The 18,381-nt window shown below is 36.3% G+C and overlaps 1 protein-coding gene across 1 annotated transcript; it reads left to right on the top strand.

The window, feature by feature from the left end:
• Positions 1-241: 241 nt before the first annotated feature.
• LOC136242271 (uncharacterized) lies at positions 242-14,360 on the top strand. Its single transcript, XM_066033684.1, has 2 exons — positions 242-3,900; positions 14,178-14,360. Exons 1-2 carry the CDS (start codon positions 242-244, stop codon positions 14,266-14,268), a joined length of 3,750 nt encoding a protein of 1,249 aa, XP_065889756.1. The 3' UTR covers positions 14,269-14,360.
• The last annotated feature ends 4,021 nt before the right edge of the window (positions 14,361-18,381 follow it).

The following is an 18,381-nucleotide window of genomic DNA, read 5'->3' as shown; positions in this document are numbered from 1 at the left end:
TTTGGGCTTGGGTGTACCTAACCAGTACTGTCAAAGCACTGTGAAGGTATTGTGAGGCTGGTTTTTGGTCAATACTTTTTTCTTGGGAAGGTATAAATCTTTGTGATCCCTGTTGTACAGTATTATACTACCATACTGTATGATATAGCTAAAGTGTTTAATTAAATTACCCATGTTATATTAAGTGAAATCTTTCATATGTAGGATTGTAACACTTATCCTGATGTGGATTAGTTTAATCATGATCTGTCATCATGTCCATGCCATGGTCATCACCATCAACACTACCAGTGGTACGAACAGTACTGAATGTTGCATAGATGGAAAAAACTGTTCTTGTTCTTCACTATCCACTGCTTTACTCTATATGACCAATAACACTGTAATCAACATTACATCAGAATCAGTTACACTAGAAGATAACATCAAAATGGGATCAGGTGATCTAAACAACATCACAATAACTGGTAATGGTGCTACCATCACGTGTAACAATAGTGGGGGTGTGTACTGTGAGTCATGTGATAATGTGGTCATTGAGGGGATCACATGGGACAGATGTGGTGATCCTAATGGAACAAATATTGCAGGAGTGACATTTAATATCACTAGTAATATTTCACTACTTAACTGTGTTTTTCAGTATTCTCAGTTATGGGGTGTTTCCTTTTTGGAGGTGTCAGCATATGTAAATATAGAGAGGAATACATTTCTGTATAACAGTCGGACTGTTGCATGGAACAATCACTGTGGTGGACTAGATATCAAAACTGCAAATGGTATGCAACTGAATTTAACAGTTTCCAAAAGTTACTTTGTAACCAATGGGCATTTCTGCAATTATAATAATGAAGTTGGAGGGGGTTTAAATGTATTTTCATCATATAGCTCTTCTATTAGCATTTTTATTGCCGAAACACAATTTCTTTCCAACATTGGTGCTGCATTTTTCCAATCTACTTCAGTTTATTCACAAATTATCCACCTAGTAGATATTTCTGTGTTTAATAACACAGCAGCATCAAGTACAGATGTAGCTGGAATTTTATTTAGAGGGACTGCTGAACCCAACCATGTGGTAATATCCTCCTCAAGGTTTAGGGATAATGTTGGTTGTGCGTTGTGTTGGTATTCTAGTGGCATATTTATATCAATACTAGTCATTGATTCTCTGTTTGATAACAACACACCATTAAATGTTAACAAAACTGGAAAATGTACAATCGAATTATATCCTGTTATAATGACTTATGCTGGTGGATCTAATACAATTACATTTGTAGATGTGCAAATTTCCAACTGCATTTCACCAAATTCCCCTTTTGGTATAGGTGGAAGTGTATGCATAGAACCAAATTCACCTGGAATTGTTAATCTGACTAGAGTCATTTTGCAAGCAAATACATATGAAGGAAATAATGGTGGCACTGTTTATGTCTATACCAATAGTATTCTACGCTTAATTTTAAACCACTGTTACATTAATAGCAGTAGCGCTCAAAGCCGTGGTGTAGCTTTGTACATTGGTAGTTATCAGTCATCGAGTTTAAGTGATATACATGTGTTAATATTTAATAGTACATTTGCTTACTCTGCAAGTACTGACAGTGTTGTGTATGCAGAATCAAGTTCCATTAATGTGTCTTCATCAAACTTCACTGACAATATTGGTTGTTCCATGCATTTATCAAGTTGCTATCTTGTATTGTGTGAAACTGTTGTGTTTAAAAATAACAAAGCTGATAATGGAGCAGCGTTATACCTTGAGGAATCTACCATACACATTGATGATGGGTCAAATGTTCAATTCATTAACAATTCTGCTGCAGAATATGGGGGGGCGATTTTCATTGGATTGGAGCGCTTATGTTCTAATAGTGGTTTTCTGTATAATCACAACTCCTTTGTTGCTTTTACAAATAACATAGCTGTGATATCTGGTAATGCAATATATTTCAATGTTCCAGCAACATGTGAGATTGAGACAAATGTTAGTGATCCTAGTTCTCTCCTATATTTACCATGTCAATTCAACTACTCACAATCTATCCACAGCACAAAGTATCACAATTGCAGCATGCTAAACGACACTGGTTTTCCAATAGTCACTTCACCACATGAACTGAGATTGTATTTCAATGATATGTCATCTAACTCTGACCACAATATTTACTTTATAAAAAGCAACATTCTTGGTCATGAGGTGAAGTTTAATGGTGCTACTTTTGATTACTTTGGAAAGCCTGCTGGTTCAACACAGTTTAATGTAGACTGTGCTAATTGTTTTCACATCTCTATAGTTGAAAAGCATGTGTTAGTTGACAATATTACTTCTCTTCACCTTACGTTTGTTGGAGCTAGGATCCCAAACAAAGGACTCAATGTTACCGTGGATATATCATCTACTCTTCTCTCATTTAAAATAATCACCACCACAATAATAGTGGAATTAATACCTTGTATTGATTATCCTGGAAATGTTTATAGTGAGAAGAACAATATGTGTATTTGTTACTATCATAATATTGACTGTACTGGTGATAACAATGCCATAAGAAGAAGTTACTGGTTTGGTAGCATAATTGTTAGAGGAGACTCTAATCCATTTGCTACTACATCATTGTGTCCTAACCATTATTGTAAATTTGTTGGTCGTAAGGAGACTACGCAAGGATATTTTGAATTACCCAAGACAGTCAATGGTCAGTGTAATGATCACAGGTTAGGAAGGGCTTGTGGAGAATGTGGTCCAGGATACACTCTAGCATATGACTCTACTGACTGTATCAGTGTAGACCATTGTAGTACTGGAATGACAGTGTTAGTGGTAGTGTTGACCTGTTTGTATTGGATTGTAGTGGTAGTTGGTGTGTTTAGTTTAATGTACTTCAATTTTCAGATATCATCAGGATATGTGTATGGGATAATCTATTACTACAGTATGGTGGGTATCTTGTTGGATAACAATCCATACATTTCATATAGTGCATCTCAATTTGTCTCTATCCTATCAAGTTTTGCACAACTATCTCCTCAATTTCTTGGAAAACTTTGTTTTGTGACAGGACTAAGTGGAATAGACCAGTTATTTATCCACTACTCTCATGCTGTTGCTGTTTCAATACTGACATTGGTAATTGTACTGGCAGCTAGATGTTCAATGAGAATAACAGTACTTGTCAGTCGATGTATCATTCGTGTTATCTGTCTTCTCCTATTACTATCTTACACATCATTAACATCCACTTCACTACAGTTACTGAGACCACTCAAGTTTACTGATGTTAATGAGGTATACACATATGCATCTCCACACATTGGATATTTTCATGGTCATCATGCCATATATGGTATTGTGGCTGTGATCTGTGAACTGGTCGTAGGGATTGGTTTACCATTGTTGTTATTGCTGGAACCATTGTTAAGTAGGAAAATTAACTTCATCAAGATCAAACCATTACTGGATCAGTTTCGAGGATGCTACAAGGACAAGTATCGCTGGTTTGCTGCTTATTATCTGATATGTCGTCAAGTGATCATGTTAATTGTATTTATAGGTAACAGTAACTATTACAATATGTTGTTTTACTTACAGACAGCTTTAGTTGCTATTGCAATGATCCACATGTGGGCTCAACCATATCGAAATGAGTCACTGAATGCATTGGATGGACTGATATTACTGGTGATGGTACTGGTTGTCAATATTAACACCTTTCCTTTTTTACACAATGTGACCACAGAAATATCACTGACTTTATTCATTCTTCCACTGCTGCTGTTTTGCTCTGTCATTATCAGAAAAACGATGCATTCGTACATTGCAAAAAAGAAAAGTCGTCATCACTACATTCCCATTGGTAATGATAACAGAGTGGCTGATGAAAATGCTGTTAACCAGTAAGGGTCACCATAGCATGTATGTATGATTGTATTTATATTGTAGTAAGATAGCTTATGATGTGCTTATTTTTATGACTGATCTTGTGTCTGAATTATGAAGTTATATATAGATTTGATTGTCACATTACTGATAATAGTGTTGGTGCATATTGAATACTTGGTAGATACTGTACTTGATGCAAAAGTTATGCTGAAAATGTGCGAATGTAAACGAAAAAGCAGCATACCTGTGAGTACATAATGTACTGTAACTACTTAAATTGTGCTGCAGGCAGGGCTGGGACAATTGTTCAAGTAATTTACCTGTTCATTTGATTCTAAACTACTGACACTCATTTTTCTTGTATTTGAAGATTAAAACTGATAAACCTAATATACCATGAAGTGTATAATTCTTATCATTTACATTGGTTTGTTAGTTACATAGGCTGCTATTTTTTGCCATGCAATAAAGTACTTGGTGTGGGCATGGACTATGATTCCATCGTACCACAGTATATGAAGCTAATACACTTCTGGAATAAACCAAAAACCATGCAAGCCATTTGTGATTTGTCGCAGCACAATGAATTGAAGTTGACATGCTTGGTGTAGATGAACTAATCTTGTAGGATAAGTGAAAAATGATGATGTCGTATTCATTAGATAATTCATTAACCGTGCAGCTAGGCAGGTTTAAGATCCACTCCCAGGCAGACCTGATGTGTTGGCAGACAGAAATCAATCCCTCCCTCCCATCCAACTACACATATTAGTATAGCAGCGTAGCCCCCAAAATTAGCAATATTGTGCACTTTTTCATAAAGCCATGAAACTTCCCACATAAATAGTAATCCTCATGACATGTAATTTTAGATATAGTGCCATTGCTGAGTTGACTTTTGGTGACCGTTACAGCCATTTTGTACAGAAAATTTATCATTTTTGTCTTTAACTCCCTGAGGCAGTAATTAACTTGTTAAAACATGGTACCAAACAAAATTTCTTGCCGATAGAAACAACTTGGTTTTTATTTGAAGTCAATAGGTGATTTCATTACAAAGTTATGATCATTTTCTACTAGCTGCAAAATTTGATAAATTTACCTGACCTTGAGGTGTAAATTACCTGCGGGCAGATAATTATGCATAAATTTATCAAATTTCTTAGCTAATAAAAACACTCATAACTTAAGAATGAAATCACCTATTGACTTCAAATAAAAACCAAGTTGTTTCTATTAGCAAGATCTTTTGTTTGGTGTCACATTTTAACAAGTTAATTACTGCCTCAGGGAGTTAAAGACAAAAATGATCAATTTTCTGTACATAAATGGCAGTAAAGGTCACCAAAGGTCAAATCAGCAATGGCACTATATCTAAAAATACATGTACTGAGGAGAACTATTTATGTGGAAAGTTTCATGGCTTTATGAAAAAGTGCACAATTTTTTGGTTGTGCCGCTATACTATATGTGCCAGTTTATATGTATCACTGTATGCACTTTGTGTGGTTTTCTACATAATAGTTATACCATGGCTGCAAGGGATTTTGCTGATATATATATACCCAAAAGCTCAAGTGTGTATATTTGCATAATCTGACACAGTTGTGGTATAAGTAATATATGTGACCCAGTCTGAGAAAACTGGTCTTATCGCCCATGTCAGCAGATTCAATTTTTCACCTAGGACACACAGCTACATGAATAAACTATCTAATTCCACATTTAAAATCAGCTAGACTTTAGTGGTCTGGTTTTGCTGGCTGCTTTTCCTAAGCCCAGTGGCGATCCGTGTGTGTGGTGTGGGGCCTTAATCTCTGGTCAGCCTGGGAATGACTGTATGTGGCTGTACAGCTCTGTGGTGTTGAATAAGTACCTCTGCTGTAAATTTCCTTTCATTTTAGCCACTTTTGAGACATCAATGGCTCAAAACGTGGCCTAATTCATCCTTTGGCCTTCCTTTTCAATTTCTGAACACCATCTTGCCCGCCTTCCAGGGCCCCCCGCCTCCCACCCAATTTGCAGCTCACCTGATACAGTCAACCTCGGTTTAAAAACTATCTAAAATGGCAGGAAACTTAGTTGTTGGCTTCTTGCACAGTGGATGCTCTTGGAGGTAAGGAATTAGTGTAAAACGTGTGAAAATTTGGTACGCATATCTTCAACCATTGGCGAGCTGCAACACACTAAATACTTAAAACCGGCATTTCTCGATACTTTTAAATAGGCGATAAGCCCAGTTTTGTCAGACTGGGTCACATATATATATATATATATATACCATTCTAGTCATACTTACCTGATAGATGAAAGAACTACAATGCACTCACCCTGTTTCTTTTATGCATCAGTATCTCCTGATTGATAGTGGTTTTAATAGTGTGGGCTATTAGCTTTCAGAACATTATTCATACATCATTATGCTTTGTGCATGTCAAAAAATTTGTGATTGTGGGATCTAGATTTTAAAACCAGGCATGTGCCCTAAGGCCGACTGTGGACGTGTGCCTGGTTCACTGAAATTGTTTCCAAAAAAAACATGTGTGTGTTTGTATGTATGTATATTTGTTTGTCTTTCCACACCCACATGAGCAAATGGCTTATGTTAAAAGCAACCTGTATGTGAGAAAATAATGAAGGCTCCTGCCCGCAGTTCCTGGTAGGTAAGCTTTCACGTTGAGGCAGTTTACAGCTTGAAAAATCAATGAAGTAAGTTCCTGAAGACATTATGAATGGCTTTCACAACCGGGCTATATGGGAATAAAACAACCGAAAAATGGCATATCTGGCTTTGTAGGCTTCCAGAAATAATGAATTTCTTCGAGGAGAAAGTGGGCACCATACTGATGTGAAAGAAAATGAAGGGCAGCCCCAAGGCTTTCTCTAAACAATTCACATGAGAAAACACGATAGACACACTATAGATAGTTGAGAAGATAGTTATCTGTTCGTAATTTGTGGCTTGTTCGAGTTACACTTCCTTAGCAATGCATAATAATGTAATTATCAAATTACAAAATACGCTATATCACAGTATTTATGAATTTAATTATCTAGCTGAATTAATAATAGCGTAGTGTTAATTATAAACACAAGGTTGATTAATTGGTGGTCTATTTAAGTAGAATGGGATAGTGTAAACTGGGAATCTGATTTTTAGAAGTAGTGTAACCTCAACTTGTTGGTTTACCTACAAGTTGATGTTACCAAGCCTTGGCTATTGGTATGGCCTTGGCTATTGGTACGACCTTGGCTATTGGTACAGTAAATGAATTAATACATTGAGTTAAGTGTTAGGACTATAAGTTACTCACCTATTTAAACCTAGTTATTCTCTTTGTGTTGTTCCGTGGTATGCTCAATGGCTGACACATGGTGGGTAGAAATACGCATCCATGCATTGTCCAAACAATTATTTTACTGATCATTCATCATTTAGTAACTACCAACTAGTCGAAACTTAGCAACTACGCTGAGCCTAGCCTAACTTGTAAAACCTAAACCTGTAATTTAATGCTTTATGTCATTCAATATAACGAGTCAAAGCATATCATATCTTTGAACTGGTTGAGCATCAAAAGCCATGAGCAAACCACATTCCCATTTTCCAAGCAATATGCAAGTTAAACTCCAATGGAACAGTCACCATATGTAACACCATTACGAGTCCTCCACTTGCATCTGCAGCACTAACCTATGGGCACAGCCTGCTAGGAATTTTTTTGCAATGTTAAATCACTTGTTCTTTTGTATGTCATTATAATTATGACAATTTACTTTTAGGCTTATAGCTGAACTCATGCTCTACATGCAGCTCTTAGTTAATGTAGACCATTTAGTATAATTTATATTTTAAATTTACATATTTGTGCATAAAATACACTATATCACCTGAAACATGTAAAATACCTATAGCTTCTGGGGGGGGGGGGGGCTGTGTCCCCCAGACCCCCTGCTTTATATAGCTACCTACTACCCTGGTCATGGTGCACCCCCTTGTCAAACCCTGGCTGAATCCAGTTATACATTGTGCCATATTTTTACTCAATGTTTGTCTACCCTGTTTTGTGCGAAAGAATATTACACCCTGCTCAATGATTTCCTTTCTCAAAGTAGTTTGTGTAGATGTTTGCATAAGTGTTTTGTTTAGTGTCATTACATACACTTTGATTCATGGCTCTGTGGAAAATGTTACGTATGTGGTTATAATTAAGGAGTAGGCAATATAGAGCTAGGTGTGGTGGAAAGGTGTATGGCTATTATCATGTACCACGGTAGTGGTACATAATAGGGATCAGGCAGAAATTTTTCAAAACACTCTAATAGAACGCACGCCAAAAGCAGCCTTCCGGGCTTTAGATTTTATTTCTAAAACATTCTAGACCTTTCTTTTGTGTTTACAACACTAGCCAACAAGTATTAAAAGTAAGGGAAATGGTTTTAGGTGTTTTTTAAAATTTTGAAAATGGTTAGATTCTCCATCTTCTTCTTTCTTGTTTCGCGCGCCTACAGCTCGTAGGAAGTAGATATCAGCCCTAAAAACGTATGGCGTATTTAAAAAACATTCGTACCCAGGTCTGTGTGGTATTAAAATCTTCCCTCTCTAATGCGATTGCGAGATATAGAGCAAGAATCACTCTTCGAGACGCCATTCGATCGAGAAGCCATACAGATGATAATATAGAATTGTTTAAAATTCCATTGCTTTAGCTCACAGGACTAAAATGCATCAAGTTGTATCACACTAAACATTAAACATAACTATTGTTCACTGAAACTCGGGTTTTAGACTTCCTTCACAATGGCGGATCCAGGATGGGGCATTTGGGGCAAATGCCCCCCCCCCCCCCCCCTCCCTCCTCCTTGTGGAGTAGCCATATATAGCTAGCTACTTCTTTTGATTAAAATATTTACTTCATGTCAGGCCATAATCAACTTATAAATCATGAAAATATACACAATTCACTAGCATTTATTATTACAAATTCACCCAAAACCAAACGAATCAGTAAAACTAGCTGTGAAATTGTCAGCCAGCACCTTCGTGTGTACTAAGCGCCTCTAAAAATAATTATCGTGTTGTTGCTTTTAAAGATTTTTAAGACTTCACAACCATCTGCAAAGGCCAAAATGGCAAAAATCAACTGTGAGACACTACTAAGAGGTGATTATTAAACATTTTGCTGCTTCAAAAATGCAGCAAACTAACAAGAAGATCTGGCTCTCCCCAACAGTCTGTTTGTGCCCCTCCCCTTGCCAACTCCTGGATCCGCCCCTGCTTCATTACGAGACAGTGAAGGGGGTGTGGCCCGCACTGGTAAATTTCGAATTGAAAAGGGGTGTGTCCCTTCCGTACGCGATTGAAAAATAAAAAGCGGGATACTCCGTATACTCAGCACTTTAATTGGAGTCGACCACGTTTTGTCAAGCGTGTGTTTTACTCGTGTTGAGATTTCGCACCGCTTCGTTGCAGTAAACGGTCACACTAGTGGATTTATCTACTCGTCAAAGGAAAGTGGTATTGTTTACTGTATTGTTAACTGTATTGTTAACTAATTGTTTATTAAACTTATTTATGTAATTGTTTATTGCCAGTTGATATTACAATGGGTTTCTTTATTAAACAATCATGTACTGTTGAACGTATATTTAAGAAGTAGTCCATGTGCATGGACATGAAAAAAATCATGAAACTAGTGGGGCAAAAAAATTATTAATTTTCAACAAGTAGAATAGGGATCAAAGATTTGATTTTGAAAAAAAACTGCGTAAACAAGAAGTAATAGGGATGATAATCCACAAAATTCTATGCATCATCAGTTCAAAGCAAGTTATTTGAATAGTGTACACTCAATTTGCGATTCCTATTTCAACTTGTGGTTAAATTTTGTTAAAATGTTGAAATAGGAATCGCAAATTGAGTGTACACTATTCAAATAACTTGCTTTGAACTGATGATGCATAGAATTTTGTGGATTATCATCCCTATTACTTCTTGTTTACGCAGTTTTTTTTCAAAATCAAATCTTTGATCCCTATTCTACTTATTGAAAATTAATAATTTTTTTGCCCCACTAGTCAAGTATTACTTGCTATTATAGACAGTATTAAACACAGTATTACTTGCTATTATATAGTAATACTGTGTTTCTGTATGTGATATGCGTATTATGTGAAATCCATGGTAAGTGGTGACCACACTCCTGGGGGTGTGCACGCTAAGTGCACACCATCTAGTGTGTCGCCACACCAATTAGCAAGTTAATGTTTTTTCTGTGACCAGAAATTCCGAGACTATCAATTAAGAAATATTCATGTTATTTGATATATTTCTTTTACAAGCTTCTATTCAGAATTTTAATGGTAAATAATGTTTGTTAGTTTCCAGTCAAAATATTTCATTGCCAAGATCATTTGTCCAAGCAGGGGCGGATCCAGGGGGGGGGGGGGTTCCAAGGGTTCCATGGAACCCCCCTTTTGAAAGAGCCTCTCTTACTCGAGATACTCTAATAGAGCAGTCAAATCGATATACTCTAATAGAGCAGTCACAGTAGTCTTTTGAGGAGCAGTGTAGCAAGTTATGTATCTGGATATACATAAGGAAATATAGTTGGTTAGGGTATCTATGGTGAGGGGTAGCTGTTGTCAGTAGGTGATGACCTTTTTTTTTTTTTTTTTTTTGGTCTTCAACTTACAGCTAGGCTGAAGAGGCAATTCCAAAAATGGAACCCCCCTTTTAATAGTCTGGATCCACCCCTGCCAAGCCTTGGTAGCAGGAATGCTATTAACAGTGTTGGGCAAGTTACTTTGTAAAAGTAACTAGTTACATATTACTTGCAACTGAACTATTTAGTTACAGTTACATATTACCCATAATAATATTTTCTATTTGTGCTTCTGTTCACCATCATAGCTCTAGAAATGGAAAGCAACTTACATACAGCATGAATAAAGCAGACTGGTTGGGCCTAAATCAATTTATTGCATTCAATAACGCTGATGCCATTTTCTATTCTGATAACATTGAGGTTGCTTGGGCAAGGTTGAAGGACCTATTACATGAATCTATGGACAAGTACATCCCAAAGAAACAACAACGTCCGCCCAATAGGCCCCAGTGGTTTACTTCGGAAATACAACACTATCTGAACAAATTACACACAATACGTAAAAAGGTTAAACGTAATCCAACAGAACACAATAAATCTACTCTGAAATCAGCTGAGGAAAACCTACAACAGCTCATAACATCTTCAAGGCAAGCCTATGAATCCTCTCTAGTGGAACAATATTCCTCATCAAACTCCAACAGAATTTATAAATTTATCTCAAGCCTTAAAAACAGTCGGTCTATTCCAGCAGCCATGTCGCTTGACTCTGATTCTTGTAATGATGATCTTGGTATAGCCAATGGTTTTAATAAATACTTTCACTCAGTTTTTACCAAAAGTTTTATGGACCAACCACAGACTGCAGACAACCCTTCTGACATACCTGCTATGTCCTCAATTGATATCCAACCTGAGGAAGTTTTTGAATGTCTGTCTTCCTTGGATGCTAGTAAAGCAGCTGGGATTGATCCCATGAGCCCTGAGGTACTGAAACAATGTGCTGGTCCAATTACTCCTATTGTCCATCATTTAATTAACTTGTCCATCACTTCATGCTCTCTTCCTAGAGAGTGGCAGACTCATCTTATAGTTCCCATACACAAGTCAGGTCCGAAGACAGACATCAAAAATTATCGTCCAATTTCACTGCTTTGTATTCTTTACAACAAGATAGTTGACAAAGTAATCAAGCTTGTTTCACCATTACAATTTGGTTTTGTTAGAGGCAGGTCATCATTACAACAACTACTCCTCTTTATCAACTCTGTAATTGAAGCCCATGAATTATCCACTCCCATTGATGTAATATATCTTGATATAAGAAAAGCATTCGACTCTGTTCCCCACAACGACTTATTGACCAGGTTATGGTCCCTGGGAATTCGTGGTGACCTGTGGAATTGGTTTCAGGCTTATCTTCTCAACAGACAGCAACGAGTACGTATTAACAATTCTATTTCAGAGGTGCTACCTGTGTTATCAGGAGTACCACAAGGCAGCATCCTTGGTCCTCTTTTGTTCATTCTTTACATCAATGATTTTCCTTCGCTAAAGAATTACTACCCTTTTTATTTGCTGATGACACCAAGTGTATACATACAGCTAAGACTGCTGAAGACTTCAACATTATACAAGAGGACCTTAACATAGCCAGCAACTGGTCCGTGTTGCATAATTTATCATTTAATTGCTCCAAATGTGCTGTTTTACACTTTTGGTGCAACAATAATAGTACAGCTCAGTACTTCCTCAACAATAACAATATTGAATCGACAGAACTGATTAAAGACCTTGGGATCATGATATCTACTGACCTCTCCTGGTCTGCTCATTGTAATATGGTTGTGTCCAGAGCCTACAAACAGCTAGGCTTAATCCGTCGTAGTTTTACAACCAACTGTACCTCGACAAAGAAACAATTATACATCTCCTTGGTGCGTTCTCAACTTATGTACTGCTCCCAAATCTGGCGACCCAATCTTGTTCAAGATATCCAGCTTTTGGAAAGGGTTTAGCGGAGAGCCACAAAGTACATTCTTAATGATTACACTTCATCCTATAAAACTAGACCATTAAAGTTGTCGATGCTTCCCCTCATGTTTACTTATGAACTAAATGACTTGTTATTTTTTATTAAATCCATCAAGAATCCATCTTTACACTTTGACATCTCCAAGTGGGTCCATTTTAACAGCAACAGTTCTACAAGATCATCAACCCATTCCAAGCTAGTTCATAATTATACGAAATATAACACCTCCCGCCACTTTTATTTTAACCGTTTACCACGTTTATGGAATGTACTGCCATCTTTAAATCTAGATCTATCTATAGCAACACTAAAGAGACAGTTAAACAACATCTTCTGGACCATGTTCACTTCAAACTTTGATGACAATAATTACTGTACTTATCATGTTGTATGTCCTTGTCACAGGTGTAGTTCCACCCCAATTACCCCTTTGTTAATTAATTAGTTTACTTGTAATTTTTAGTTGCTCCCTTGTAATCTTAACTTATAATTGGGTGCTGATAGCTCTTATCAGCACACCAGCTGCTGTATTTTATAGTCTAGTTTAGTTTTATACCAACCCCCTAGTTTGTATCCATGTCTTTCAGCAGCAAAATCGCAATAATAATAATAATAATAAAATAAAGTAACTGTAATAATATTACATATTATATTACTTTGTGTCCACAGCCTTAAGCTGTCACGTGTGAAACTATCACCTTATCACGTGACATGATTGCGTTGTTGGACAATATGCAAATCTTGGTTATAAGTAAGAACTGGTGAATAAGCTTCAGTCAGTAGGCCTCGTTACTTCGTTGTGGCTAGGCGTTACTCAGAGGATAACTAACGAGATTAGTAACTTCGTTACATGTAGTAATAATATTACATAATATTAGACTCGTTACAGTAACTATATTACTTAGGTAACACGTTACATTTGTAAGTAAAGTAACTTGCGTTATATTACCTGTTTTTATAGCGTATTTCGTTATATTACTTTGTCACCACAAAAGTAATAATATTACGTAACGCGTTACTCCCAACACTGGCTATTAATTTGTTTGCCCAAATATGAAACCCTTCAAATAGTACCGCACTCAATGGTGCACTATACAGTATCTTAAACTTTCCTACTAGTTTTATCAACTAATATCTGAAATTCTAATTAATTGATGCGTGTATAAATCTGTTGTGACACTGCCATACTTAAAACGTTGTGGAGAAGGTACAAGAACAATTGTAGCAAGTATTTAGAAAAGTAAAATGTGGTACTATTCAAGGATGTGGTACAATTATAATCATTCTGACAAACAAGGTGAAATCCTTCAAATAGCACTGACCCTAAGTACCGTTCAAGGGTGCGGTACAATTTGTCAATACAATGCACACTACTGAAATTGTGTAGTAGTAAAATTATCTGCAGTATGGTTACATGAATGTGTCTGTACGTATCTGTTCATGGTCACAAACTTAAAATCATTATATATATATATATATATATAACAAGATATTTCACCAGGACATCTTTTCAAAAATTTGACTGTTTGTATGTCAGTTTAATCTTTAATATGTACCATGCACTGGATAATTTGAGCCATTGTATAGTTAATAACACATGCATTCCATCACACATTATACGTGATTATATCGTATGTATGTAATATAGGAATGTGGATCCCATCAATGAGTTAGAAGGATTTGAACGTCGAAATTACAATGCATTTCAAGAACCCCTGCTTGAACTGGCATCTAACTGACATTCAACTTTTTGTACATACATACATGCGTGCACTATTTAATATTGTAGCATCAAAATGCACTTGATATTATGTCAATATTATATGGTATATATGAGTAAGTAACTTTTGTCAGTATCTGATTGCTATAAGGACTTAATCATTAACTTCATCCAGTACTCAAAATGGGAACGCAGGTGCACCTGGGAATTTTTTGATAGTTCACATGACTCAAGAATTCAACTTGTATGTCTGAAATTTGACGAAACCAGCTAGGCTTCCACACTTTGACATCAATCAACTACAACTTGATCTTTCAGCATACCATTGACCCAAAAGTTTTACATAATGTTATAGTATCATAAAGTGCAATAGTACTGTATATGAATGTTTGGGCTTTTCAGGTCTAAAATATCACCCTAACCTTCATGGTGCCTTGGCAGTATTGGTTGGGTATCACCAAGCCCAAAAGTTGCCTTCAGTGCAACCTGAAAGACTTCCAATAGGTTGCTAAACATTAAAATCAGAATTTTCTACTGACTGACTATGCCTTTGGACAAGCGTAACTTGACAATGTCTAAGGCCATGGGCTTGGCATTTTCACCGTTCGACGTTGCTTCAGCCCAACAGGTACCTATTGACATATCACAGTACATACAATGCATGCTTCATGGACTTACCTGTGTCTTTGCTGAAAGTGCAAGGTGTCAATTTGCAGTAGCACCACATTATCACTTCCCTAGATTTGTAACAGAAATTGTCTGAGTTTTCTGTTGTGACTGGATTGATTGCAGTGGACCTTCTCATAGTGTTCCGCTGTGTAACAGGCTAAACATATATAGCCAAAAAATAAAGTGTGATGGCCACTCTACGATCAGTAATTGATAGTTGGAGCATGTGTTCAGATGAAAAACAGTAAGCCTGGTGCCATTCTTCCTTCTAATGCAGTATGTGTGGGTTCACCATTCATAGTAAGTGAACAAACAAATAAAGGCAAAAATAGGAATTTTAAGTTTGACTAGATATACTTGAAATGCCTGATTTTCCTTGCATGTATATTATGAGCAAATTTTGAAACTGGTAATCGTACCACATCCCTCCATTGACTTTAAAATCAAAAAATTGGAGCTATAGATAGCTATTGGTTAAAGTTAATAACTGCTGAACACTAACTGCACTACTGCTATTAATTTTTGCTTGCAATTCATAATCATAGGTGTAGCAAGCCCCCTCTGTGTTAACAGATTCAAGATACTTGAACAGAACAGTTGGGTACTCCAATAGAATGGTCAGTGGGTAAAATTCCCTTCTAATTGTCTCAGGTAGCTAAAATCACCTGTGGGAGGCTCCCTAGAAAGAAACTGTATTATATAGATATCTCCATCTAGCTATCCCTCTTGATTAAAAGAAATCTTGCTATGCCTATATATGGTTTGCATTATGTGCACACAGTAAAGAAGTGCATTGAAATAACTTGACAAATCAAAACCTTTGTGACAACAATGCACGAACTATATAATTGGCTCAGTTGGTGCAGTCATGTATACACCATCAGGAATTAATGTATAAACCTAGAAAGACATAACATCATATTATTTGCTTACTTTCACACAGAGAAGGTATCATGCCAATGGAAGGAATGTATATTACAGTCTGCTGCAACTGGCTTATAGCTATATATGTATATTAGAATTATAGTTCATATGCAAACAAATGCAGTTAATATTGATCTGTTAGCAGCTATGTACTGTAGCCTTTTGATACTACCACCTCAGTATAATCAACACATCAAGTATGTAGACCTTAAAGATCTTCTACTGTGTTGCTTTTGAAGCCACAATCACTTTAATTTGTGGTCCTAATTATAAGTGGCTGAGGCTTAGGCTTAGCAAAAAGTATAGATGTAGATTGTTGCAAAGTTAACTGGCTACATATAGCTAGTTTCTGTGGGGTTAGCTGACTGCAGTATAATACCTGTATATGATCATCTGTCAACCTCTTGTGTAGAATTTGCATTGTAGTATGTTGTGGTCATATGTTGCATAATGTCTATATAAAGGGTGGAAGAGTGGTTTGTGTAGGAAAGCATGCAGTAATGTTTTGTAGGATGTTTGCCTAGTATGTTAATGATTTTTAATATTTCTTCAGTGTTGCACATATTATACAATACTAAAAATTCTGTGTGTGTACATGTATGCGTATAGGTTTGCATCAAATATATATGCCAGCATAATGGAAAGCATAAGGCTGGAGTGCTATGCCAGCATAATGGCATATTAGGTGGATATTTTAAACTGTGGAGCTTAATTTCATGAAAATAGATTGATACTCCCTAATAGAGCAGTCAGTGGAAACTGCAATCGAGTACTCAAATACAGATTGATGTTCTCTAATAGAACAGTCACTTTAAAGTGAAATACTCTAATAGAGCATTCACTGACTAAAATGTTTCAAGATAATTGTAACCGTGAAATGTTCCAAGATAATTGTAACAAATGTTCCAAGATAATTGTAATAAATGTTGCCAACTTAGGAGCATAATACAAGCATAATAGGAACACTGAAAGAACATAACGGGTGAAAATTTTGGGAAATTCCAAGGGCGGATTTAGGGGTGTGCTTGGGGGGTTGAAGCACCCCCCTCCAAAATTTTACAATGAGCAAGCTAGGAAGCTTCTAAAAGCTGTAGTACAGGTGCAGTTGCATTTTATGCACATGTATGGGAAATGAAAAGATGAAAAGAGCAAGGGGAATAGCTAATCTTATCCAAGAATTAAGAGGGGTTCAAAATTATACTTTTGGAGTAAGTCTTACCTTAGAAGCTGCTAAAATCGAAATACTCTAATAGAACAGTCAACTACTCTAATAGAACATCCATCACTAAAACTATAATTTTCAAGAAGTTACCAGAGTGTATAAGCTGAAATTAAACCTATTCTTCTAGACCTGTGCACTGCTACCCTTACCACTGTACCAAACATCCTACCATATACCAATCACTTTAGAAAGATTTATACCTTTAATGTACTAAATTGTATAAAACATCATTCATTGAAAATCTATTCTGAAAACAACTTTTTCTGTCAAATAGTTTAAGTTTTTTTAGGCTCTGCTATAAACTTGATTCTTGGGTCATGCAGTGAAATGTTTCTATTGCAAATAAAACAATCTAGTCATATATAATATTTCATATAGCATTTATAAAGTTCACAAGGCTGCAACATCTGAGAGCTGTTTTTATTTTTTCCCTCACTTGATCAAATCCCATGCTACATACATTTATCTAAATATAGCAGCTTCTGGAGTTTGCACTATCAAACCCCTTGAAGCTCAACTTTAAGCTTAGATCCAATCCTGTGTTTTAGATATTCTTCTTGACCTTACATTCAAAATACACTTTTTATTCTCTTTGACAAGCCACTATTATAAGCATAAAAGGCTCAAGGAGAATGTCACCATATGGAGCTTCAAAATCTTCAACTAACACAGAAGTATAGTCACCATATGGAGCTTCAAAATCTTCAACTAACACAGAAGTATAAGCTCCATATGGTGACATTCTCCTTGAGCCTTTTATGCTTATGAAATTTCCTACTATATGTTTTTGAGCACTGCTCCAAAATTATGCTCCAGTTGTGCCCCAAACATGCTCTTGTAAAATTGCATGTTGACTGTTCTATTAAGTTATCTAATGTCCAATGTTCTATTAGGATATTCAGCATGCGCTGACTGTACTATTCAGAGTATCTCTATCTTTCAGTAGCCACTCTTCCTTTCACAAGTAGCTAGCTGGTTCTTTTTTTGTTTTGTTTTATTCTTATTTTTTAATGTTATTTAACCAGGGAGACAGCATCAGCAAAAGCTGTTTTTCAGCTGTGCCCTGAACAAGCATACAAAACAATACTGTTTTCCTGTATTATCACTCTACATCATGCAAAATATGCAGTTTTGGCTTCTCTGATAACCAATGCACAAAAATTGTGCCTAGATCCAACAACGTTTTGAAGTAGAGGACCACCACTACAATAGTCGATCCCAACACGATGGAAAAGGCTAGCAGGATGATGAAATCCAACATGGTTTGTCCCTCGACTTCCCGTTTAGCTTAACCGACAATTAAACTGTCAGAACTGC

Source organism: Dysidea avara, chromosome 13 (genome assembly GCF_963678975.1).
Source record: "Dysidea avara chromosome 13, odDysAvar1.4, whole genome shotgun sequence".
In the NCBI taxonomy this organism is placed as follows: domain Eukaryota; kingdom Metazoa; phylum Porifera; class Demospongiae; order Dictyoceratida; family Dysideidae; genus Dysidea; species Dysidea avara.
The sequence above is the reverse complement of the archived record's forward strand: the minus strand, read 5'-3'. Positions and strand labels throughout refer to the sequence as shown.